General features: G+C 49.9%; 2 protein-coding genes across 7 annotated transcripts; both read left to right on the top strand.

The window, feature by feature from the left end:
* The first annotated feature begins 14,322 nt into the window (after positions 1-14,322).
* LOC120105882 (auxin-responsive protein IAA9-like) lies at positions 14,323-16,374 on the top strand. 6 transcript variants are annotated; one of them, XM_039118625.1, is made up of 4 exons: positions 14,323-14,716; positions 14,813-15,066; positions 15,149-15,269; positions 15,855-16,374. In XM_039118625.1, exons 1-4 carry the CDS (start codon positions 14,493-14,495, stop codon positions 15,895-15,897), a joined length of 642 nt encoding a protein of 213 aa, XP_038974553.1. In that variant the 5' UTR covers positions 14,323-14,492; the 3' UTR covers positions 15,898-16,374. The 6 variants fall into 6 exon arrangements, with proteins under 6 accessions (XP_038974553.1, XP_038974555.1, XP_038974554.1 ...); XM_039118627.1 differs by having other exon boundaries at positions 14,324-14,716; positions 14,822-15,066; XM_039118626.1 differs by having other exon boundaries at positions 14,327-14,716; positions 14,807-15,066; positions 15,164-15,269.
* A 5,450-nt stretch (positions 16,375-21,824) lies between these two features.
* LOC120105876 lies at positions 21,825-22,982 on the top strand. Its single transcript, XM_039118619.1, has one exon. The coding sequence runs from the start codon at positions 21,825-21,827 to the stop codon at positions 22,980-22,982; it is 1,158 nt and encodes a 385-aa protein (XP_038974547.1).
* Positions 22,983-25,278: the final 2,296 nt, after the last annotated feature.

Below are 25,278 nucleotides of genomic sequence, written 5' to 3'. Positions count from 1 at the left end.
ACGAGTGGCCCCGGGGCGGGGGCCCCTGCAGCCGACCCGAGGCAGGAGCAGGTGGTTAGCGGTGCGGGCCCGTCGGCCCTTCCTTGCCCTGCCCCCCTTGCCCAGCGGGGGGAGTCGTCCGTGGCTCGGCCGCAGCAGCCAGGATCCGGACCTACCCGAGGCCCCGAGGCGAGCGGCTCCGGGACCTCGGGTTCGATCGTGCCGAGCTCTTCCCGGGCCTTCCGAGAAGAGTCGGTTGAGCCGGACTCTTCTATTCCTGAGGGGAGCTCGGCCTTCCAAGACGCCGAGGTCGCACGCTCCATGTTGCGGCGTGCAGTGCTTCCAGCGGACCGGGCCGTGTTCCGGGGTATTTCGCTGGAAGAGGTCGCCGGCAGTGCTTACTGCAGCACCGCCCGGGTAAGTTCCCTTCTTAATTTTCCTGAGTTATTAGCGTGCATACGTGCCTTTCAACTCACAATACCCTCACTTCTTCTCTTTTTTTTTTTTTTTTTTTCAGCATATTCTCGAGCTCGATACCATGGCGTTCCTCGCCCACGGGTATCGGGAAGAAGTTCGGCAGCTCGGCCAGCAGCTGGAGCCGGCCAGGAAAAGAATCGCCGAGCTAGAAGCGGCGTCGGCCGCGGCCGAGGCTCGGTGGGCGGCCGCCGAGGCCGAGCGCCTTGCCGTAGTGGGGGCGCTTGAGGAGGAGAAGGCGGCTCATGCCATGACCAAGGCAACCATGCGCGGCACGGAGGCGCGCTTGGGGGAGGTCCAGGCCAGGGTCGCGGCCCTCGAGTATGAGGAGAGGGCCTTTCGCCTCCGACTCGAGCAACTTGAGGCCCGGGAGAGGAGGGCTCTCGAACGAGCCGAGCACGCCGTGGAGCTCTTCAAAGAGTCGCAAGAGTTCCGCGACATGTTGGAGGAGGAGACAGTCGACGGTTTCCTTCGAGGCTTCGAGAACTTCCGGGAGCAGGTGCGCCGGTACTGCCCTCAATACGACTTCTCGACGGTCCGTCCGAGGGAGGACCGGGGCTGGGGGTCCGACGTGCAACCCCTTCCCGTCATCTTGACGTCCGAGGCGGGAATATACGAGGAGGACCCCGCCGAGCCTTCAACGGGGGTAGCCGAGGCGGACGTTGTTACGGAGGCGGCTCCGGTGGCCGAGACCGACGTTGTCCCGGAGGCGGTGCCCGAAGCTCCTGCTCCCGACCCCGAGCCTGCTCCGGAGGAAGATCACGAGGTTATCAATGTGCCGGACGACCCCCCGGACGTGGCTCCCGCCGCTTAGGACTTAGCGTATTTTCCTTTTCTTTTTCATTGTATCCGGGGTCGGCCCTTGAGCGGCCGACCTCCGATTTTGTAATTGGCCTTCCGGCCCTTTGTTAATGAAGAAGTGTTTTTGTCATTCTGTGTTCATCTTTCCCTCTGTTGTCGTGAATGAGGTTAGAACCTTAGCTAACCACCTCGTCGATCTCTAACTTCGTATTTTAATCTTTGGGCTGCTTAACGGGGCTGCCCCTTTCCCTGGCTATACCTTAGCTTTCTCAGATTCCAGTCGTCCCGACCAAAGGGAGCTCCGAGCTCACGTTTCTAGAAAATTTCTCTAAGTTCTATAACTCGAATCTTAGAGTCGTGGGAGCTGCCATGTTGGGTTTTTAGGAAAATCTTAAGGCACCGAGGTCAGGCCTTAGCTCTTCAAGCGGAACCGGAATAGGTCCATTCGTGCCGCTATTTGGGGAGTTTTGCCGGGTTTTCGAACTCAACTCCGAACCCCTCAAAGAGGGCGCGGGCTAATAAGCAGGTCATTTGTCGAAGGTTTTCGTAGTTATCGTTCTCGGACTCTGCCGAGGCTTCGGTGAGCAAGGCCGGGATTTCCAGAGGTTGCCTCGGTACCCGTGTTTGGCTGGTACATTCGTGGCCGGGACCACTTTCTCGTAGGAGTTTGTGTCGGAGAGCCGAGTCGGACACTAACTTATGAAACCCTCTGTACAAGTTTCGGAGACTTGACGAACGGTGCTTGCATAATGTAGTTAGGAGGTCGGCCCTAAGCCGACCCGTCAGAGAGACCCGGCTTTGGGGCGAGATAAGGCCCCAACATTAAGATTCCGCTCAGCAATATGTAAATAAAATTTGACAAGGAGGGCGTCCAGTTGGATGTACCTTTTCATTCTCAGAGTTATGCTTCGCATGTTGGAGTAGGTTGCTTTCCTTCCTCATCGACCTCCGGAGTCGTTTTTGACTTTAAAGGGGGCTCGGGCTTCTCACAGACCCGACGGCACCCACCGAGGTTGGGAGGAATTGGGAAGTCTTTATTGAGTCGTAGTTTTCCACGAGGTCGAGGGAGCCTCAGGCCCTATGGTCGGACCTCAGGGCACCTCAATCTTGGTCGAGGAATCTTGCGTCAGGTCGGCGGGTCTGTGGATGCTTTGCCGACCTGTGGTACCTCCCGAGGTCGAGGGAGTCTGGTTCTCTACAGTCGACCTTCGGGGCATCCCGACCTCAGTCGAGGGATCATACGTCAGGTTGGCGGGTCTGGGCACGCTCTACCGACCTGCGATGCTTCCCGAAGTCGAGGGAGTCTGGTTCTCTACAGTCGATCCTCGGGGCATCCCGACCCTAGTCGAGGAGGCACTACGGGGGGCCGCGAAGGTACTACCCCGTCTTCCCGAAGTGTCGAGGGGTCTGGGCACGCACTGTCGACACTCGGGGCATCTCAACCTTAGTCGAGGGATCGCTCGCTTCGGGGATCGGGGATCGTCGACCGCTCCTGGGGGTCCACTTCGTGGCGCCCCAGGTGGAGCCACCCTTTCCACCCCTCGCGGCGCCTTCCCGAGGTCGAGGGAGTCTGGTTCTCTACGGTCGACCCTCGGGGCATCCCGACCTTGGTCGAGGAATCGTTCGTCAGGTCGAGGGGTCTGGGTACGCACTGTCGACCTGCGACGCTTCCCGAGGTCGAGGGAGTCTGGTTCTCTACGGTCGACCCTCGGGGCATCCCGACCTTAGTCGAGGAGGCGCTACGGGGGGCCGCGAAGGTACTACCCCGTTGTTGGTGATGAGCGCCACGGGGGGGCCGCGAAGGTACTACCCCGTCTTCCCGAAGTGTCGAGGGGTCTGGGTACGCACTGTCGACACTCGGGGCATCTCGACCTTAGTCGAGGGATCGCTCGCTTCGGGGATCGGGGATCGTCGACCGCTCCTGGGGGTCCACTTCGTGGCGCCCCAGGTGGAGCCACCCTTTCCACCCCTCGCGGCGCCTTCCCGAGGTCGAGGGAGTCTGGTTCTCTACGGTCGACCCTCGGGGCATCCCGACCTTAGTCGAGGAATCTTGCTCCATTCGACGTTCCATCGTCTTGCGATTCTTCCCGAGGCCGAGGGAGTTTGGGACTCTACGGTCAAGCCTCGAGGTATCCCAATTTTGGCCGGGGAATCTGAGGATCACAGACGGCCCAATATTAGAAGAGGATTACAGTTATCAAAGTGAGGGAAATATTTGCAGAAAAAAGGAGCTGAGTCCATTGTCCTGATTGTTTTGAACCCCTTAGGGTTTCATTGGTAATACATTCGTAGATTCTCGGAGTTCCAGCTTCGTGGGATCAGAGTCCCCTCCAGGGTCTTCAATTTGTACGCCCCTGGTCGTTGTACCCGGGCGATTTGATACGGTCCTTCCCAGTTTGGGGCCAGTTTTCCTTGCTCGGTAGGTCGAGAAGCCTCGGCTCTCCTGAGGACGAGATCCCCTGCTCTGAAGAGCTTGGGCTTGACTCTGGAATTGTAGTATTGGGCCGTTCGCTGTTGGTATCTCGCCATGCGAACCCGGGCGACCTCTCTCGTCTCTTCAACAAGGTCCAAGTTGCTCCTTAGCTGGGAAGAATTGGTGTCGGGGTTATAATGCTCCACTCTGGGAGAAGGTAGGCCGATCTCCAACGGGATGACGGCCTCAGTGCCGTATGCTAGGTTGAAGGGGGTCTCTCCGGTGGGCAGTCGGAACGTGGTCCGGTACGCCCAAAGGACATTGTACAAGTTCTCGACCCATTGACCTTTGGACCGATCAAGCCTAGCCTTGAGCCCCTGCAAAATAGTGCGGTTAGTTACCTCAGTCTCCCCGTTTGTCTGGGGGTGAGCGACCGAGGTGAAACGGTGATCAATGCCGAGTTCAGAGCAAAATTCCCTGAAATGAACATTGTCAAATTGTCGACCATTATCAGATATAAGGATACGGGGTAGTCCGAATCGGCAGATTATAGACTTCCACACGAAATCCCGCATTTTTTGCTCGGTGATCCGGGCGACAGGTTCGGCCTCGACCCATTTGGTGAAATAGTCGATAGAGACGACCAGGAACTTTCTCTGTCCGGTGGCGAGGGAAAAGGGCCCCAGGATGTCGATCCCCCATTGGGCAAACGGCCAGGGGGCGATGATGGAGGTCAGCAGAGCCGAAGGTCGGCGCTGGATACTGGCGTTTCGTTGGCACCGATCGCACTTGCGGACGAAATCTGTTGCGTCCTTCTGGAGTGTGGGCCAGTAATATCCTTGTCGCAAGATTTTATGGGCTAGTGCCCGACCCCCCAGGTGACTCCCGCAGATCCCCTCATGGACTTCTCGGAGAGCATAGTCCGCCTCGGAGGGGCGGAGGCATCTGAGAAGGGGCGAGGTAAATGATCGCCGATAGAGCCTATCCTCGTACAAAACATACCAGGGGGCTTGGCGTTTGATTCGGCGAGCCTCCGTTCCCTCATGAGGTAGGGTCCCATCCTGGAGATAGCGGACGAGCCCGTCGATCCAGCTTGGCTCGGAGTTAATGCACATAGTGAGCTCCGGTTCCTCCGTGCTGGGGATTTGAAGGTACTCGAGCGTTGTTCCCTTGGGAAGCTCGCTCATGCGGGAAGTTGCTAATTTGGATAGCTGGTCCGCCCTGAAGTTTTCCGCCCTGGGAATGTACTGAATATTGAAAGAATTTAGGGCGGTCGTAAGTTCCCGTACCTTTTGGAGATACTTTTGCATGGATGGCTCTTTAGCTTCAAAGTCTCCTTGGATCTGGCTTACCACCAGCTGGGAGTCACTGAAGGCCGTCAGGTCTCCCACTTTTAGCTCCTTCGCCAGCTTGAGCCCGGCGATGAGAGCCTCATATTCGGCCTCGTTGTTCGAGGCCGGGAACTCGAGGCGCAAGGCTTGCTCGGCCACCACTCCGCTAGGGCTGGTGAGGATGAGCCCAGCTCCGCTGCCCCCGAGGTCGAAGACCCGTCCGAGTGCAGGACCCAGGGCTGCCTCGGGGCCTCCTCCTCGGGTCCAGATGGCGGCTCGAGGTCGTCCGGCAGGGTGCATTCCACGATGAAGTCGGCGAGTATCTGGGCTTTGATGGCCGGCCTGGGCCGATATTCGAGGTCGAATTCCCCGAGCTCGACCGCCCATTTGGCGATCCTCCCCGCACGGTCCGACCTCTGCAATATTTGCTTCATGGGCTGGTCGGTCAATATAACTATCGTGTGGGCTTGGAAGTAAGGCCTGAGTCTCCGAGCCGAGATGATGAGGGCAAAGATGGTCTTCTCAAGTTTAGAATATCGGGTCTCGGCATCCCTGAGAACCCGGCTGGTGTAATAGACTGGCTTTTGGAGCTTGTCCTCTTCCCGGACAAGGACTGAGCTCACTGCGGCTGGGGAGACGGCCAGGTATAAGTAAAGGGTTTCGCCCTTCTGGGGCTTGGTGAGCAGCGGGGGAGAGGCCAGAAGGCTCCGAAGCTCTTCAAAGGCCTGCTGGCATTCTTCTGTCCAACGGAAGTCTTTCGGCCGTTTGAGGCTCTTGAAGAAGGGGAGGCAACGCTCGGCCGACCGAGAGACGAACCTTCCCAGGGCGGCTACCCGCCCCGCGAGCCGCTGCACCTCCTTAACTGTCTTTGGGGGCGACATCTCTTGCAGTGCCTGGATCTTCTCTGGGTTGGCCTCAATTCCGCGCTGGGTCACTATGAAACCCAGGAAACTTGCCTGAGGTGACCCCAAACGCGCACTTCGCCGGATTGAGTTTCATCTGATATTTTCTGAGCTTGGCGAACGTCTCGTCGAGGTCGGCTACGTGGTGTTCCGCCGCTCGGCTCTTCACCAACATGTCGTCCACGTAGACTTCCATGTTCCGGCCGATCTGGTCTTTAAAAATCTGGCTGACCAGTCTCTGATAAGTGGCCCCGGCGTTCTTCAGGCCAAAGGGCATCACCTTATAGCAGTAGGTGCCCTTGTCGGTGATGAAGGCCGTCTTCTCCTCGTCTTCTGGTGCCATTCGGATTTGATTGTATCCTGAAAAGGCATCCATAAAAGTTAGCAGTTGGTGTCCCGAGGTGGAGTCGACGAGCTGGTCGATGCTCGGGAGGGGGAAGCTGTCTTTTGGGCAGGCCTTGTTTAGGTCGGTGTAGTCCACACACATACGCCATTTTCCGTTGGCCTTTTTTACGAGGACTATGTTGGCGAGCCAGTCCGGGTAGGAGACCTCCCGGATGAAGCCGGCTCCGAGGAGTTTGTCCACCTCCTCGGCCGCAGCTCGTTGTCGCTCGGGGGCGGAGCCTCTTTTCTTCTGCTTTACAGGCCTGCTGGTTGGCCTCACCTGAAGTCGGTGGACCATGACCTCAGGGTCAATTCCTGGCACGTCCGCGGGCGACCAGGCGAAGACGTCGGCATTGTCCCGCAGGAAGCTGACGAGGCGATCCCTCTCATGGGCGCCGAGGCCGGAGCCGACCTGCACGGTTAGCTCGGGAAAACTTTCTCGTAATGGGATTTGAATAAGGAGCTCACCGGGCTCTACTTGCTTCTTCCAGAGGGTGTCCCTCGCATCGAGGGTTTCTATGGGGAGTGAAGGGCGCGTCGGGCGGTCTGGCGCCTCAGCCGGTTGCTTCACTGTGTGGGCCGCCATGTAGCATTGCTTGGCGACCAGTTGGTCTCCGCGGACCTCGCCTACTCCTTGGCCGGTGGGGAACCGCATGAGCAGATGGTGAGTTGAAACCACGGCTCGAAGGGTGTTTAACCCTGGGCGCCCAAGGATGGCGTTGTAGACCGAGGGCAGACGGACCACCAAGAAGTCCATTCTGACAGTGCTCTCCCGGGGGGCGAGGCCAATTGTGACAAGGAAGCTAGCCTCACCTTCAACCGGGACCGCATCTCCGGTAAACCCGACTAGCGGGGCATCGATTCTTCGGAGATGTCCTTCTGTCAATCCCATTTTCTGGTAGGCATGGTAGTACAAAATGTTGGCTGAACTTCCATTGTCAACTAGGACACGCTTTACATCAAACCTATTTACAATCATTGAGATGACCACAGCGTCATCGTGAGGGGTCTCGACCCCTTCTAAGTCCTCGTCCGAGAACGAGATGACTTCATCAGTACGTGGGCGCTTCGGGGGTGTTCCCTGGGCGGCCGCTCCTGCCGAGGCCCGCCCGATCATATTGATGGTGCCGGCGATAGGCCTGTTGTCGCTTGGATTTTCGGTTGGTGCGACATTCTCCGCCGGCCTTCTCTCCTCAGGTCGGTTCCTTACGAACCGGTTGAGTACTCCCCGTCGGATGAGCGCTTCTATCTCGTCCCGGAGTTGGAAGCAGTCCTCCGTGTCGTGCCCACGGTCTCGGTGGAAGCGGCAATACTTCCTGGTATTTCGGGGAAATCCCGTGTCTCGCATAGGAGGCGGGGGTCGGAAGAAGTCCCGACCCTCAATTTCCATCAGGATCTCGGCCCTGGGAGCATTGACGGGTGTATAGTTCTCGTACCTCGCCTGGTACATCCGGGGCCGCGGTGGGGACCTCGGACGAGGAGGTGTCCTCTGCTGAGGCCGCCCCTGCTGGCGGGGCGGGCTCCTCAGTCTGGGGAGATTTTTCTCTCTGCGGGGAGATCGGCTCCTTTGTCGACCGCGCTCCTCGCGGCGCTTCTTCTGCTTCTTAGAGGTGGGCTCGATTGCTCCCCGCCTGGAGGCGACTGCTTCCTCGGCCTTGGCGTACTTCCGGGCTCGGGCCAACATTTCGGTGAAGTCGGCCGGGAAGCTCTTCTCGATGGAGAAGAGGAACCGGTAGGAGCGAACCCCAGTCTTCAGAGCCGACATGGCTATCGACTGGTCTAGCTCGCGAACCTCCCATGTGGCGGCGGTAAAGCGGTCCAGGTACTCTTTGAGGGACTCCCCCTCCTTCTGCTTGATGTCCAGGAGGGAGTCTGACGTCCGTCGCTGACGACGGCTGGCTGCAAAGTTGGTGGCGAACTGCCTGCCGAGCTGCTCAAAGGAGGATACCGTGTTCGGCTTCAGTCCAGAAAACCAAAGCCGAGCGGTCCCTCGAAGGGTTGCTGGGAAGGCCTTGCAGAGTATGGCCTCCGAGGACCCTTGTAGGGCCATGAGGGCCCGATAACTCTCCAAGTGGTCGAGGGGGTCGGTGATTCCACTGTAGGGCTCCACTTGAGGCATTTTGAACCTCGCGGGAACAGGCTCGTCCTCAATTTGGCGGGAGAAGGGGGACTTGGTAGTGAACTCAAAGTCTCCTTCCTGTCTCGCCTTCTTGCCGTGGAGTGCCGCAATCTGGCGCTCCAGATGCTCAACTTTTCGGTCGAGCTCCCCCACCTGTGGGATTGTCGTTGTGGTTTGCACCGGCCCACGGTGGTCCGGGGCTGACTCCGCCTCAGAAAGTTGGGGTCTCCGGTCGAAACCTTCTCCCGATAGCTCCCTACGGGGGGGAGCTCGTTCTCCGTTGTTGGCTCTGGAGGAGCCGTGCAGATTTTGGCTGAGGAGAACCGGGCCGTTGGGGAGACACTCCGGCTGGTCCTGGGCCTGCGGGGGAAGCGCCGGTGAAGCTTCCACGCGCCGCAGGCCCTGAACGGCGGCGGCCAGGGCCTGGACTTGCTGTACCAGGGCATTGAACTGTTCCAGCTGGACCTGAGGACCTGGGTCAGCCGGAGTTGGGGAATTCTGGACGGAGTGTCCAGGGCTTTGCGGGGGACGCCGGGAGACGTTAGAGGCTCCCTTACTTCTCAACTTCATGACTGCTACTCGGTCCCTTCCTCTAGCGCCAACTGTTGCTGGAAATTGGACCCGGGGGCAATCTTCGGTCGAGGAGAGGGAGCGGGAGGTGGATGCTCACGGCGGGACGGCGGTCCGTCGGCGGGCGGCGTCCTCCGTCCGGGGCGGTCGGAGAGAAGGAGCAGCAGGTCCTCGCAGCGGGGCGGCGATCCGTTGGCTGGTGGTGTCCTCCGTTCGGGTGCCTGCACACGAGCCGGTGGCCGGGTTTTCCGGCGCCGGCCCTCCGACGCTCAAGTCAGGGAGGGGGCAAATGGTGTGGAGAAGGAGACAAACAGTGAGTGTATGAATGTTTTTTCTCTCCCCCTCTCCGAGAGGCGAAGGCTCCCTTTTATATGCGGGGGTCGGTTTACCTGTGATGTAGAGGGGCGAAGCCGTAGTACGGCTCGGCATGTCGTTCTGGTCGGCGCTTGGTCAGGCGAATCATTGCACTGATGTCGGCGGTGAGGGCGTCGTACAACCCGAACTAGCGCGCAACCAGGCGAATTATTGTATCGGTGTCGGAGGTATGGCCGAGACCAGAGTCTTATCATAGTCGACTAGACTCTGCTGGGCTTACTTGCCGTGGAGAGCTGGGAGTCCGTAGATGACAGGAGCTATGTGCATTTATTGTGGAGTAAGCCGGAGATCCGTATTTATTGTGGAGTAAGCCGGAGATCTGCATTTATTGTGGAGTAAGCCGGAGATCTGCATTTATTGTTGAGTAAGCCGGAGATCTGCATTTATTGTGGAGTAAGCCGAAGATCTGCATTTATTGTGGAGTAAGCTGGAGATCCGCATTTATTGTTGAGTAAGCCGGAGGGTTACAGTGGCCATGCGCAATAAATGCCCGAAGGGTGTCAGGGCGTGGTCCTCGGCCGGACCTCAGAGGTGCACGGCCGTGGTAGGCGGTCGACAAGAGTAGACCTCGAACGTCGGGGTCTTTCTTAGCTTAGAGGTCCTGAGGTCGGTTGTCTTAGTCGTCTTGAGGTCGGATGTTCCGAGGTCGGATGTCGACTTCGGCTGTCCGGGGTCGGAGGTTGTACAGCTTCTTAGGAGCATTTATGTCACAGAGAGAAAAATCTTATTCCCCCCCCAACAAGTAGGATGGATCACACATCTAGCACTTACGTAGAATCATTCATAAAAGTTTTTTATAGGATTTTCTTTTTTTTTAAGAAGTGCCCTTAGGCAACAAGCTTTAAAATGGAGGATAGCCCTTCCTTTGATAACCCTAACGTTCTAAACCCTAATGAAGACAGGATTCAATCTCTGATCATTTAACCCAACTGTCAAAGATTTTATCAGCTTCATAAGCTGGCATTATCGAAGAAAAAAAAACTGAAAAATTTAAAGAAAGAAAATGAGGAGATTAGGTCCTATTTGAATTATGTTTGGATCAAAGAGATTTAGCTCTTAATCACTCTTCGTCTATTCGTATAGAATAGTTGGTAAGTGAGGAGTTGATTGGACGAGATGTCCAAAACTTAACAACTCAAGTGTTTATATGTCAAAATAGGTTCCAAAATGTATATCAAGTCTCATAGTACTAGAAATTCGCATCTTTCGTTAAGTGGCACTAAAGCCAATTGCCAAAAATTATGGACAACTCTCCAAGCAGTAAAGATGCCAGAATGGAGGACTTTTATGAAGAATGATAATAATGGAGCTATGGTGGCTGTGATGGCTACAAGTAGATGCGGCAAATTGGACTTACATTGGGTTAGAGTTCATCTATATCATGTCTTTTAATTCTAGTACTTCTAGTCTCCCAACAAGCCCCATCTAATTACTGAATCACTTAATCATCAGCTTCATTCTGCATAAATAAATCCAACTTCTCATGACTCACAAGACACGAAGTATTTGGGGTCTCATGATGCACCAGGGCTACATGCTGCCACCCCTTAAAACTACTTGGTTACATTGCTGCTAGATATCATAGGGCTAGCTAGCTTATTATAATTCATTTATCATTCTTCATTATGGCTCTGAGCATCTACAGAAGCAAATCCATACTTGCCAAGTAAGCTAACTTAGTAGGGAAGCAGAGGAGCTAGGCAGTCTGTAAAGTCCAATCAACCAAGCAAATTACTGATCCCACCACAAACTTTAATGCATGTTGGTACTTAATATTTATTTTTCTTAGCCTTTTGTTATCTCTCTACCTTGTACTGAAGTGATGGGCACCTCCCAAGCTTCATAAGAGGAACTCCTAGATTTGCAGTAGTTGCATTATATTCGGTCTAAAGCAAGATAATGTTCACCAAAAAACCAACAGGAAGACATTAAGAATCTCAAAAGGGAGGAGCAATTAGACAATCTTGTACTGAAAGCACCAAGTCTCTATAGCATGTCATTCATATCACCTTATCTTAAGATCACCCTAAATCCTTAAGACTTTTCCATATGGAACTGTGGAAAGAATGGAGACTTAGAAACACATGTCAGGCCTGCATGTGTTAATGGATGCATTATTAAACTTGGAGACACAAAGTGGGGGCCACGAAGAAAACGGATCGAAGAGAGACTGCGAGTTTGTCAAAAAGATTAGCTGCAGAGAAATAGCCAAGGCATACACCAAGTGGAACAGCTGTTCGTCAATATCCAAGTGCTCCTAAAACATGAAGCACGAGCAAGCAACTCGGGCAAGCAAAGATACTGGGCCCCGAGGCGAGAGATCTGTCCTCCTTGCCTTTTGGAGCCCCGGCATCGAGCGCGTGCGTGGGGCGCTGCGGGACGTCCACTTACAGCTTCACAAGGTGGTGAAAGATACGGCGCAGACCCGGCGGGTGCACTCCATAAAGCTTTGGGCCCCACGAAGGGGACGTACCCTTTATTGCCTCCAGGGGCAGCCATAGAGCTGCACCACCCTCCCTCCAATAGCCAATAAATAAAGTACTGTTCCTCCTTTGTTTGACACCTTGGCTATTCCATGTACTCAGAACTATTGCTTCATCTAACGAGGAGCACTAGTAGGATGAAAATATTTCTCTAAGAACATTGCACTGTCAATTTGTGGCAATAGATTGTTTACAGCAGGCGGGCTTAGGGCAGAATGAGAGAAAATCACTTACACGAGAAGCCTCCTCGGAGCTGATCGTATCATCCTGAAGAAAAAAAATTTTACAGTGATTGAGTGGACTCGTCAGGCTGAGCGGCAGAGCGATGGTCATCCATTATTTAGAGATATCTAGAGATTGATATCCGTCTGTCTTTTTATTCAGATTGTTAATGTGTATCGAGAGACAAACATAGCTGCTGACTGGATTGTCTCCTTTGCTATTTATTATTTGAGAAATGTGGTGTGGATAGAGTTCCCTACATCTTTATGTTATTTTATTTCTCTTGATTCTGTTGGTAGTGCCCAGGCTCTATTTTTAAAAAAAAATTATAGCATTGTTATTGATCTAGTTTTATGAAACGGTATATAGTTAATATGCGAGTTTTATTTGTTATTTCAGTGCCAATATAAATATTTTGGCTAGGGCAGTCCATGCATGCATGGGTGTGGTGGGTCCTACCACAATATTGTGTGGGTAGAGGATTCGAGAATAAGAGTGTGTGGTGAGCTGGGTGATGCAGCTGATCCTGGTATCATCCACTTATAGGCTCAGATCCTCAGGGAACGGTCTCGTCAGCTAAGGCCAAGGGTTCTTTGTAGGACCCGCCCTTGTCGGAGCCATTGAATGGAAGCCAATGCCGGTGTCTTCTGTCTCCATGCCTATACAAAAAAAAAAAAGAGGAACAGCATTGGAAACGCTGTTTCAGTCCACAATACAGTGCATCACGGTGGAGGCTTAGAAAAATACCACGTACCCTCGTACCAATTAGGTAAGGAGCACTCACGTTTTGAGGTTAGGGTTGATCCCTAGCTGGGGGACACATTTGAAGAAGTTTAGAATAAGAAAACAAGCGAGCACAGGCCAAGGGCTCGGAACCCAGCCAGGTGACGTAGAGCGTGTGCGAGCGCTAGGAAAACGCTCACGGGACAAGAAACGCGAGGGATCCCGTCTGTCGAGGAGACAGGTTGCCTCCCCTCCTCCTCCTCCTCCTCCCCCCGCCTCTCCCTCAAGGTTCCAACCCAGTTCCAAGGCCATAGAAAACCACACCCGTATTGGAGCCATTTGAGATAGCCGCAGCATCTAGCACCAATTTAATAGTTATATGATCAGTAGGATGCCAATAGGTCGGGTCGGATGACCCAACCTGATTTCTTATTCGGGTTTTACTGTTGAACCCAAACTCGATCTGATAGAAAATTAGATTCTATCGGCTCGGGTTAGGTTGGATCCACCGCTATAAATTTGATCCAACAGGTTATTCAGGTCGAATCGGGTCGGATCCATGTATAACTCGGATCCAATCCAAAAAATTCGGATTCGGTTCGGGTCAATCCATCCATAGCTTCAGAACTTATTTTTGCACCTTCGTGGGCTGCAGCCCGCATGCCTAAATAATTTTGCAGATTTGGGTCGGATCGGGTTGTAGGATTGAAAATCCAAAATTACCCAAATTTCAAATGGTTTGGGTCGGATCAGATCGGGTCGAGTCTGAATTCAGTAAATCTAGATCCGACTCAAAAAATACAACAGATTCAATTTTAGGATCCAATCCGACCCCACAGGTCCTCCAAAATAGATCGGGTCGGATCAGATCAGGTCATAGGTCAATCTGACTCATTTACAACTTTAGTCACCATGATGGCAACAAAAAACAAAAAAAAAAAACTTGTCCTCGACTCACAATCGGCTCAATTTAAGGCTCACCCTTTAGCAAATTAACTGATCTAGAGCCAGACTTATAGCTCAACTAAACTCAACTAAAATAAAAAATAAATTTTAGGCATAGGTCAATCTGACCCATTTGCAACTTTAGCCATCATCGTGGTAAAAAAAAAAAAAAAAAAAACTTGTCCTTGACTCAGAATCGGCTCAATTTTAGGCTCACCCATTAGCAAATGAACCGATCAAGAGCCAGACTTATAGCTCAACTAAAATAAAAAAATAAGGTAATTAGTTCAAAGCATACGAATTGTTTAGAGTCCGGGTCATTTACGTATCTAGTTATGGAAGGTGGTTGGGTTGGCTGACTTGTTGCTGCCTCCAAGGCTGGCCGGCTCGTGTAGGGAGATAGCTGGAGAACGTCCACAAGTCATGCGTTTGATTACTAAATGCCTCTCTCCCTGTCCGCCGAATAAAGAAAGGACGGGACTGCATCAAAGGAAAAGGACCGTGTCGGTAGCGCTCAATGCAAGGTTAGCCGATGACAGCGCCCAGACAGCTTACGCGCGCTTGGGTCCCCTTAAACCCCTACACCTTGTCCCCCTCCCTGTTCCACCTCCCACCTCTCTTCCTTCTTTCCTTTCTTTAATGCCACAGCTGCTATTTATGAACACAAATCCAATCAAGTTCTTCCCCTTTCTCCAATATACTCTCCCACTGATACTTGTTACATTTCATCTTTGGAAAGTAAAATAAAAGAAGGAAGCAGTACAGAAAGAGATGGAGTTGGAGCTCGGCCTCGCCCTTCCCAACAACCATTTGATGAAGGGGTTGGATCTTAATGATGGCAGCACGACCAATTCATACAGGAAGAGAGGTTTCGAGGAGGCATTTGAAGAAGTGATCCCTAAGGCTACTCTGCCTCTCTTTGTCCATAAAAATGGTGGAGATGGAGATGATGAGAATGACAGCCCCCAGCTTAAGAATTCCCCCGAGCTTAACAGGTAATTAACTGCGTTCGACTTTAGAGCAGACTGTTGCTTGTTAATGGTGCATTGTTTTTGTTCTGATGGTTTGATAATCTCATGCGAAAGCATTAGTGGAAACAGAGCATTGGTGGGGTGGCCGCCGGTCAAACACCCGAGGAGGAGGAGCGCAGGCGGTGGAGCAGAGGAGAGGTGGAGCGAGCACTGTGGGAGCAACAGCGACGACGGTGGCGGTGGTAGAAGAGCCAAGTGTGTGAAGGTGAAGATGGAGGGGGTGGCAATTGGGAGGAAGGTGGACCTCTCTCTGCATGACTCTTACGAGGAACTCTTCCACACGCTCAACCAGATGTTCCCCAACATGCAACATGGTATCACATCATCATAGTTTCTTTGCTTAAATTCTTATTTTAATAATAGCATGCACATTCTCAAATAATACATGGAGTTCAGAGTTGGGAATTGGAGGTTTTGCAGGGTTTGCTCATCATCCTCATCATCATCGTCGTCGCTTCATGGTCACGTATGAGGATGGAGAGGGAGATTGGCTGTTGGTTGGAGACATGCCTTGGGAGTGAGTTCATAATCTCCATGTTTTAAATCACAACTTTTGCCACCCCTGATGTTGAAACCACTTCATAGATTTTGATCATTCCTCACCAAAACTACAGCATACATGGAAAAGCTGTTTGCAAAGTGCCCCCTAATAAGTTCCCAATTTAGAAAAATTATTAATCGGACCAGATCCACCCTGAATCACTAATATAAATACATCCATATGCTGCTATTACATATAAAAAAAAGAAAAAAGGGATTACTATTGCACGTGTTGCTTTCAAATTGGACTAGTGCTGTAATTGACCGAGGGAGCCATGGTCCAACTAATAATTTCTCATTAATACATGCAATTGACCGAGGGAGCCATGGTCCGATATCTGCAATTGGGTGTGAGTGAAACCCAGCTGGATGGATTGCCTTCTTTGGTATTCCCAATTCGTGCACCTTTATGGTGCACCTCAATTGGTCCCAACGTACATGCACTTGAGCACCCAACCCCACATATTCCTGCTCGCAGCTCATTCAGATTCTATTATCTATTTAGGTCATGCTTTTGGGGTTTCTTACTTGTTTTCCGTGTTGTTTCTGGTGATTGTTGCAGGGATTTTATCAGGTCAGTCAAGCGTCTCAAGATTCTTAGCTAAGCAAGTAGTCAACCAGAGATCTTTCTTGGTCTATAATATCTATATGGCTGGCCTACATGAATGTTTCTTCTTTCCTGCATTTATGTAACCTCTAGAACTTAGTATGTGTTATGGTTATGGTATGTTCCTGTTGTTGTTACACATAAGTAGCTACTTGTATATTTATAAAAATAGAATCTTGTAGGCCCTACTTTGTTATTGTCAACTTAAACATTTTGATAGCTAGGGCATGTTTGGCAACACTTGGATTTGGCGAAACAGGAAGAGAGGAAGGAGGAGGTGGAGGAACAAATTGAGATGGGAGCAAGAGATCATGTGGCTCGACTTTAGGGGGATTAGAAAAAAGACCTTAAGAGGTCCTTTTTTTTTCTTCCAGCAATGTTCCGTTTAGTCCCTCTAGCTCGCTCCTCTCTGTCTCCTATGACCTTTTCTTTGTCAATGATGGGTTATTGCCAAACATGCCCTTAACTTATATCATTTTTTGGGATAAAGTCTATGACATGACTGTTTTAGATTTTTTGTGAAGTAGTTATCTAGACTATATTGCATACAATTTTCATCTGGATGTTTAACTTTGGTTGTTTTAAGAATTTGTGCATGTCCAAAATCTTAAAACAACCCTACACATTAGATTGGAAAATTTAGTGTGTTTTGGAAAGTAAAATCATGCATTGTTTTATTAGATTGCTTGTTAGTTTGGAATCCAACCCTGCATATGCGCGATTGGTTGCCATGTCCCTAAACACGTACTTCTAGGTTGGGGATGATCTAATCTGAAAGAAGAAAGAATTTTTTCAATCCACTCAATTTGAATTTTTCAAAAAAGTTTTTTAAAGTGAAAAATTTGATGAAAGTAGGATTTAGATCCCTTTTCTTTTATTGATCGGCATAAACTAAGTTACATAGCCTCTATTTATGCTAGTGAGGTCTATCTTGTTTAATTCAGATTAGATTCTCTTTAAGTTCTAAAAGGACTAGCTTTCCCAAAATAAAATGACCAGTAGAAATACATATAAAAAAGCTAAAATTTTACAGAAGATAGATCTCGATTTTTATATTGACTTTTCTTTCTATCACTCCACCTAATTCTTCTCGAATTGAGAGATATGCTTGGTTAAAATCTTTACTAAAAAAAAATCAATATAACCGATCCGTTTCAAAGCCCAAATATGGAATTTGGGCCTAATCTCTTGGCGCACAGCACCCTTTAACACGAGGCACTTGTCGTAAAGCTCGAAAAGTCTACAAATTTGAAAAAAAAAATCATCTCATTCAAGGGTCATGATAGATGCCGCCCTTGAATTTTGTCCAACCCTATTTGTAGGATCAAAATAATGCACATAGAGTCTAATGATGCTTTTGAATTATGGGATGTGACATATAACATCACAAATAATGTAATATCATAGTATGACCATACTTAAGTTCTCAATGAATAATAACACCAAAGTATCCTGGCATCCTCGTTGTCATCTAAAGTTCTCAACTTCCTTCACTCACCAGGTAAAATCTGTAAAATAGAAAGGGAGGCCACATAAATTTTATCAATCACAAGCAAATTAATTTTATGACCACTATAGATTAATAGACAATAAAAATCTATGATCAATGGAGTAACCATGTCACTTTATGAGAGCCTGTTCCCACAGCCATCAAGGGCAGAGGCAGGGGGAAGATAGAGAGGTTGTGGAATAAGTGTGAGAGAAAGAGAGGGAGGGAGATGGCTTAGAGGGGTAGCTCGGCCATCTGCCAGCCGCCGGTCGGGGATGAACTCCCGTCCACTGTCCATGTGGAGAAAGGGGAATAAGAAGAGTTTGGCAAATAGGAGAAATCCCTTTACATTGGATCACTCAATAAACCCAAATCCCTATTTCTGAACCATTTTTAGACTGGTTCAAAACTACCCAAAACTAATGAACCATTTTGGTTCGAATTATTTGCCGGTAGATTTGAAACTCTAAGCCCTACATCAATTATTGGGTAACTCCACCATAGGTCCATGTTGTGTCTTTTGCACCTAAGAAGGATTCACCTTCCTTTGCACCATTAACCATTGGATCACCCATTGTACAGATCTCAAAGCACTCAGAACTCCATCATTCATCCATTTGCACAGATATTAAAGCAAGCAGTGGATGATCCAAGAGTGGATTCGAGCAAATTTGTCGCAAGAGATAAATATCAACCCCTGATGGATGGTCAAGACGGGATAGATACGTATATAAATAACTATAATATCATTCCACTATATTTTCCATGTGTTATGGTTGTCTTTTTTTCTCAGTCCATATGTGTCCTTCATGCTAGCAATCATCTCCTCTCTACCTACAATGGTTCAGGTTTGACCCGATCCAACCTAGCTCATCACATGAATCAAGATTTACTACTTGACCACCGAAACCTCATCTCGATGCGACCAACTCTCTTCTCCTTTCTTCAATGCGACTAGTGAATTTGCCTAAAGGTCTAAGTAGATGGCTAAGGTGGTGGCGAAGTGAGAAGAGGTGGGGGAGAGGGTGGCCAAGGGGAGAAGGATGGAGCGTGGTGGAGACGGAATGGAGGATAGTGAGGGCACGATGGAGGATCATAGGATGAAAAGATCTATTATCATGGAGGCGGTAGTGGCTAAGACAGTCAAGTGCATAAAGGTGATTGGAGGAGGCAGAAGGAGTGGGGATGATGTGGAGAGTAGAAATGAAATTAGCGAGCCTTGGCATCTTTTTCTCTTTTAGGGAATATGATTAGATCGAGTTCATCGAGCTATCAAGTCAAATCGGGTTGGGCCATGTTTTAGATTGGTGAGATCATGACCCAATCCATTGACTGGTCATTATGAATGATCCCATGTCTTTGGGCATTGCTAGAGTTGTTAGCAAAGCTTGTTGTAGTGTTTTTGTTATATAAAGTAAACTGTCTTTATTTGATTATACTACTTGTAGCCTCATTTAGGCCCCTTCTTTTTTTTTTATTGTTTGAGATTTTGGTTTTCACCTTCAAGGTTTATGTATAAAGAATAATTAGACTCTGCAGTAGAAAAGGAGATAGAGCGTAAACCCCCAATTGGCTCACAAAAACTTTGGAATGAAAATGATTAAACTCTATAGATTCATTCCAAGAAAAGTGATACAAAATGCTGATAATAAAAGGGGTTTCATGCTTGTGAAATCTCAACAATTATGCCATTCTCTATAATAGGATCCAATTCTGATGGGACATTTATATGATATTTGTCAGTACGAGACAAAATTGTAGAAAACCACAATGCTCTCCATGCTCCTCTTTTTCTGGTGAATGCTTGTGTGAGTAGGAGCACCTAGGTACAAAATATGAAGACATAGCAAGTTATAAATAACAATGCCACTATTTATTCCCATTCCATCAGTATGTAATTTGTGTGGTTAATTTTCTGAATCCACCATGTTCTCGCGCTTATAATAAACTCCAATATCATGTTGGACTCATCAAAGTTCTTATCATATCATGTGAATCCATGTTTCCATACCGCTTGGATTCTGCAAATTTATGATATCTTTGAGTTAATCTAATATGCCAAGATTTTTTTTTAAGAAAAGCACAAAAATATAATAAGAAAATCGAGAAAGAAACTAAATATAGATGTTGAACAATTTTACATTCTTCATGAATATGCAACAAAAAAAGATAGAGGCATAATTATTGCACAAATTGCAATGTTAGTTGTGCTATTAAAAAATATGTTAAAAATTTTCAAGTATATGCTAATAGCTATATATATTATAATTCCTTTGAGAGTGTTCTTAACAACAACATACTGTGAACTTGCAAGCAAAGAATTTTTTTTTAGTATATGATTATTTGTTTCATATTTTCTTTGACAAATTACTATAATGAATACCATCTTTGACAACAGACGCTCTATAGGGTTGCGATCCTTAAATGTTAAATAGAGCTCTAGACAAAGTGTAAATAGTTGGTTTCAAACTCATATAAATTTTTTTGATCCAATTGTCAAAGAATCTTATTAGTCATTTGAAGGAGTGATGCAAGATTTGGATGTATTCATGCTTTGTTGTAGAGTTTTGTCTCTTAGACATTCTCCAAGAGGAAAAATCTTATTAAAGACAAAAGAATACCATGATCATCTTGTATAAGACCTTGCTCCAGTGGCTTTAATTATATATGTTCATCCAAGAAAATACTTGCACAAAATATTAGATGACCAAAAGGACCACCTTTTTGTGTTAGATTTAAATAATTTTTGCTATGGTGCTTAATTAAAATAGCAAGAAAGCTAGCCACGCAATGGTTGCCACTCAGAGCCATAAACCCAAACTTTACTAGAACTCCACCAAGACCAATCTAATATTTAGATCTATAAGTATGCCCGTAAGATAAACCACAGAACATTTCAAACTTTGGTTTGAATCTAATACAAGGGTGGCTAACTTGGACATATCATCACCATCATGGAACACATTCAAGTATAAAAATGAAATATATCAACCTAACCCAACCAACACCTAATATTTAAATTGGTATAGTGTTACTCTTGTACTTCCCCCAATATCATATTTTTAGAAAAATCTAGTATTGTGATATAACTTGAGATAGATAAAAAAAAATAAAAATAATCAATAAGTTTGATAGAATAAAATATCAATTAAAAGGACAATCAACTCATCATAGTTGTACATCATATTTTAAAAAATAAAAATATAGAAAATAAAATAAAAAAAAGATGCAATTTGACTTCAACCTGACTTATATTAGACCTACCTATAAAGCATGACCTATGAATTAGATATGAGTCTAAATTAAGATGTGACCTCAAAATGGGTTAGGTATGGATTTCACCTAATTAAATCCAACCCAATTTGATCCAAATAGACCCAATTTGATGCAACAACAATTATAGTTAAAATGTATCTAACTTGGTCGTGGCCTAGATGAAGCTTAAACATAGAGTGAACATGATCTAAATCTACCAAGTGATGGATTGGACATAAGTTTAAATACTAGGCTCAAAATTGGATTAATAAGATCTTATGAGGTCAAATACTAACGTAAGGCATGATATAGAAATTATTGTAGATGTAGAAAATCCAAAGAATGTTTCAAGTAAATATTTTGTTTTCCAAAAATATATATGACTCCCGAGTCGACATGTCCGGCGACTCACTCGTGGGACGAGTGGACTCGGAAACCGGGTTGACCATTGGTTCCAAGAAGCGGTCCAGATACTCTGGGTCGCTGCTTGATGCGGGCCGCCCGCAGGGTGTGGGACGCGTGGGCCACGGGGGAGGTCGCGGGGCACGTGAGCCCCGCGGGAGGCATGGCCGTTTTCGCACGATGGGCTCCCAGGCCCGTCGCGCGATGGGTTTGGCGTGGCCCTGCTTGGCTGGGGCCCGTGCGGAGGATTCTAGGAAGGCCCCTGTGGGCGGGGGCCTTCCACTGTTCCCAGCCCATGTGGGCCCTATGGGGTCCACAGATGGGCCTGCTACTGGGCCCGATCCACGGGCCGAGCTGGCGGGTGAGCCTGGGTTCCAGTTCAGTGCCCGGGCTTTGGGGGTTGCCTCATCGTCCGAGATCCCTACCATTCTAGGTTCCCTAGCGGTGGATGTGGGACTAGGGGATGGTGTCTCGAGCGGGCCTGATTTGGGCACCCCGACCATGACCAGCGATTTTCCAGTCGGTGTAGATTGCCCGATGCGGGATGCACCTGCATCTGTAGAGCCTGGGCTAGGCGACTCGAGTGTCTCCGAGGAGGCGGTGAGCAGGTCTACGGATCACTCGACAGTCGTTCAGCGGGTTCGGGCGGCAGTGTTGCGTGTTGTGTCCGGGCCTAGTGTGGATGAGGGTTTGCGGGATGTTCCTCATCACGAGGCAGCGATGGACCCTATGGCCCAGAGGGTGGATGTGCTTGCGGCCGATCTTTCGGACTTTTCCCCATGAGGATTCTTGCGTGGAATTGTAGAGGGGCGGCTAAGCCAGCTTTTATGTCATCTTTCAGGAGGTTGGTTCAGATCCATAGTCCAGAGATCTGCCTTCTCTATGAGACACGACTGTCTGGTAGAGGTCTGGATCGTGTATTACGGCGTTTTGAGGTTGAGTGGGAGTCATATGTGGTTGAATCCCAGGGGTTGTCCGGGGGCATTGTGGCTTTGTGGAAGCGGGGTGTGGCCACAGTCGATGTTTTCCATAACTGTGCCCAACAGGTCCTGATGATTATTTCGGAACCTAACGGTGCTCCATGGATATTGAGCGGTGTGTATGCTAGTACTGACCATCGGACTAGGAGGGTGCTGTGGGATGAGCTTACCCACTTGATCGCTCAGGGATTTCCGACGGTGATTGTGGGTGATTTCAATTGTATCTTGGAGAGGAGTGAGAAACGTGGAGGGAGGGCGTTTACTGATTCCGTGGACAGGAGGGAGTTTCGCGACTTCATCTCGAGAAATGGCCTAGTTGATCTAGGTTTTTCTGGCTCGCAATTCACGTGGTGTAATAACCAGTCTGGTTGTGCCAGAGTGTGGGAGCGGATTGATAGGGCGGTTGCTTCTGCTGACTGGCTCACTAGATTTCCTTCCTACAGGGTTAGCCATTTACCCCGTATTGCTTCGGACCATTGCCCGTTGCTGGTTTCGACGGCAGCGGGCTCTAGTTACCAGTGCCCCTTCCGCTTCGAGAAGGTTTGGCTGTCCATCCCTCAATCCTGGGACATTGTCCAAGGAGCTTGGGGTCTGCCGGTTCACGGCGACGCCATGCAGAGGGTCTCACGTAAATTGGAACTGACTAAGCGACGGCTGCGGCGGTGGAATCGTGAGGTCGTGGGTGATATCTTTAGAAAATTGGAAGGTGTGGAGGCCGCGATTGCTGACCTTCAAAGTAGAGAAGATCAGGTGGGTGTGCTCTCTGAGGCCGATATGGTTAGCCTCCGGGGACTGCTCGCCGCTCATCACTCGATCCTGCGTCAACATGAGATCTTCTGGAGACAGAAATCCAGAATCCAGTGGGTCAGAGAGGGTGACCGAAACACTAGTTTCTTTCACCGCTCTACGGTCATCAGAAGGCAGCGGAATATGATCCGGTCCTTGCAGGATGACTAGGGCCATCGGGTGGAGGGCGATTCAGATATCAGCCGTATTCTGTTCGACTTCTTTCGATCTCGTTGGACGGAGGACAGTGGGTCTTATGTTGCGGGCCAGCTCCCGAGGGCTGAGTCCCAAATTGGTATGACCGAGAACGCTTTGTTGGTTCGACCTGTTACGGAGGGAGAGGTGCGTGAGGCCATTTGGGCTCTAGGGGAGGATAGGGCTCCGGGCCCATATGGTTTTCCACCTTTCTTTTTCCGGAGATATTGGGGTATCGTACGGAGTGCAGTGGTGGAAGCGGTCTTGTGTTTCTTTAGGCGGGCTGGGATGCCTGACGATTGGAAGGCTACTTTTGTCACTCTTATACCTAAGCGTCAGAATGCGGTCGAGCCGAGCCACTTTAGGCCGATTAGTCTGTGTACAACTTTATATAAAGTTGTCGCAAGAATACTCATGATTCGTATGAAGCCCTTCCTTGCTGACATTATCTGTCCCGAGCAGGGTGCTTTTGTGGGTAGTAGGAATATTTCAGACAATGTCATGGTGGCCCAAGAGATGATGTGGGATCTTCGACGGGCCCCGAAGCGACATTGCCTGATGGCTGTTAAACTGGATATGGAACGTGCTTACGATAGAATCCGGTGGAGCTTCCTTAGGCTAGCCTTGGAGAGTTTGGGGTTCCATGAGACATGGATTAGGTGGGTTATGGGGTGTGTTCGGGGACCGAGGTTTTCTATCTTAGTCAACGGTTCCCCATCTCCTTTCTTCAGATCTACTATGGGGCTTCGGCAGGGATGCCCGCTATCTCCATACTTGTTTATTATTTGCTCTGATGTCTTATCTCGCTCGCTGCGGGATGTATGTGCTGCCGGTGAGCTAGGGGCCTACGTCCCAGCTCCTGGGGCCCAGCCGATATCACATTTACTCTTTGCTGATGACTGCTTCCTCATGACTCGGGCCCGCGTTGTGGATGCTCAGACCATCAGGAGGGTTTTGGCTGCTTATTGTTTTGTATCTGGTCGGAAAGTGAATGTCCAGAAATCCTCCATTTTCTTTAGCCCTGGTACGACACTCGTGGTTCGACGGAGGATCCGGAGGATTCTGGTGATGCCCGAGCAGGATGGTACCTGGACCTATCTGGGTGTTCCGATCTCGGGCAGGAGATTGCGTGTGTCCGAGTGTACTGGACTGGTGCAGCGGGTTCAGGGTAGACTAGAGGGGTGGCGGGCATCATCCCTGTCGATGATGGGCAGAGTCACGCTGATTCGATCAGTTTTGAGCTCTATGCCCGTCTATCTTATGGCAAATACGGTCGTGCCAAAGTCTGTTCTACTGAAGATTGAGCAACTTTTTCGGGGTTTCCTATGGGGCTCACATGGAGGAGGTCGGGGGGTGCACCTGGTGGCGTGGGAAAGCATATGCCTTCCCCTTAGCGAGGGTGGTCTAGGGGTGGTATCTCTCCTCGAGAGACGAGAGCTGCTCCTTGCCCGGCATGCCGCCCGAGTCATTCTGGAGCCGCAGGGGTTCTGGAGTCGGATCATCACTAGCCGCTATGGACGGGCGGGCCCAGAGGGCTGGGCCCGAGGAGGGCGGAGTTGCTCCTTTCTATGGCGCGAGATAGCGCGGTATTTGCCGCTAGTGTCTAGTCACACCCGATGGTTGATCGGCGACGGGTGTAGTATCGATGTTGCCAGGGACCCATGGGTCGACGGTCTTCCTTTGCGGCTTTGGCCGACTACGGTTAGTGTTGAGGCTGGGGAGGGTCTTCGAGTCTGTGATCTCATGACTCCCGGGGTGGCTGGCTGGGATGAGACTCGGTTGGCCAGGTTCTTCGGGCAGTATTTGGCGGAGCGGGTTTGCTCACTCCCTCTACCACAGAGTGGCGGACCCGATGTTCGCGTGTGGAGCTCCTCGACCAGGTCCCGGGTTAGGATGGGCAACCTTTCCCGTCTCCTTAGGCGAGGTAGTGAGCCTGGTCCGGATTGCGCTTGGATTTGGCGATTGGGGCTCCATCCGAGGGTAGCGTTGTTCCTCTGGAAGGTGGCCTGGGACCGTCTTCCTACGAGTGCTGTTCTCGACGGTCGGGGTGTGAGGATCCCACTGCTGTGTGGGGCTTGTGGTGCCACCGAGACGGTGGACCACGCCCTATTTCGGTGCACATGGGCTAGGGCTACTTGGCGTCTGGCAGGGGTCCCACATGGGGTATGGCGTTGCAGGGATATGTTCCTACAGGCCATGCGTCAGGGATCGGGGTCCCCAGTGCTTCGTCAGGCGGCTATTCGAGCGAGCTGTCTTGCCTACCAGATTTGGC

The sequence above is a fragment of the Phoenix dactylifera genome, unplaced genomic scaffold, assembly GCF_009389715.1.
Source record: "Phoenix dactylifera cultivar Barhee BC4 unplaced genomic scaffold, palm_55x_up_171113_PBpolish2nd_filt_p 000388F, whole genome shotgun sequence".
Classification (NCBI taxonomy): Eukaryota; Viridiplantae; Streptophyta; class Magnoliopsida; order Arecales; family Arecaceae; genus Phoenix; species Phoenix dactylifera.
This window is presented reverse-complemented; position numbering and strand designations above follow the sequence as displayed.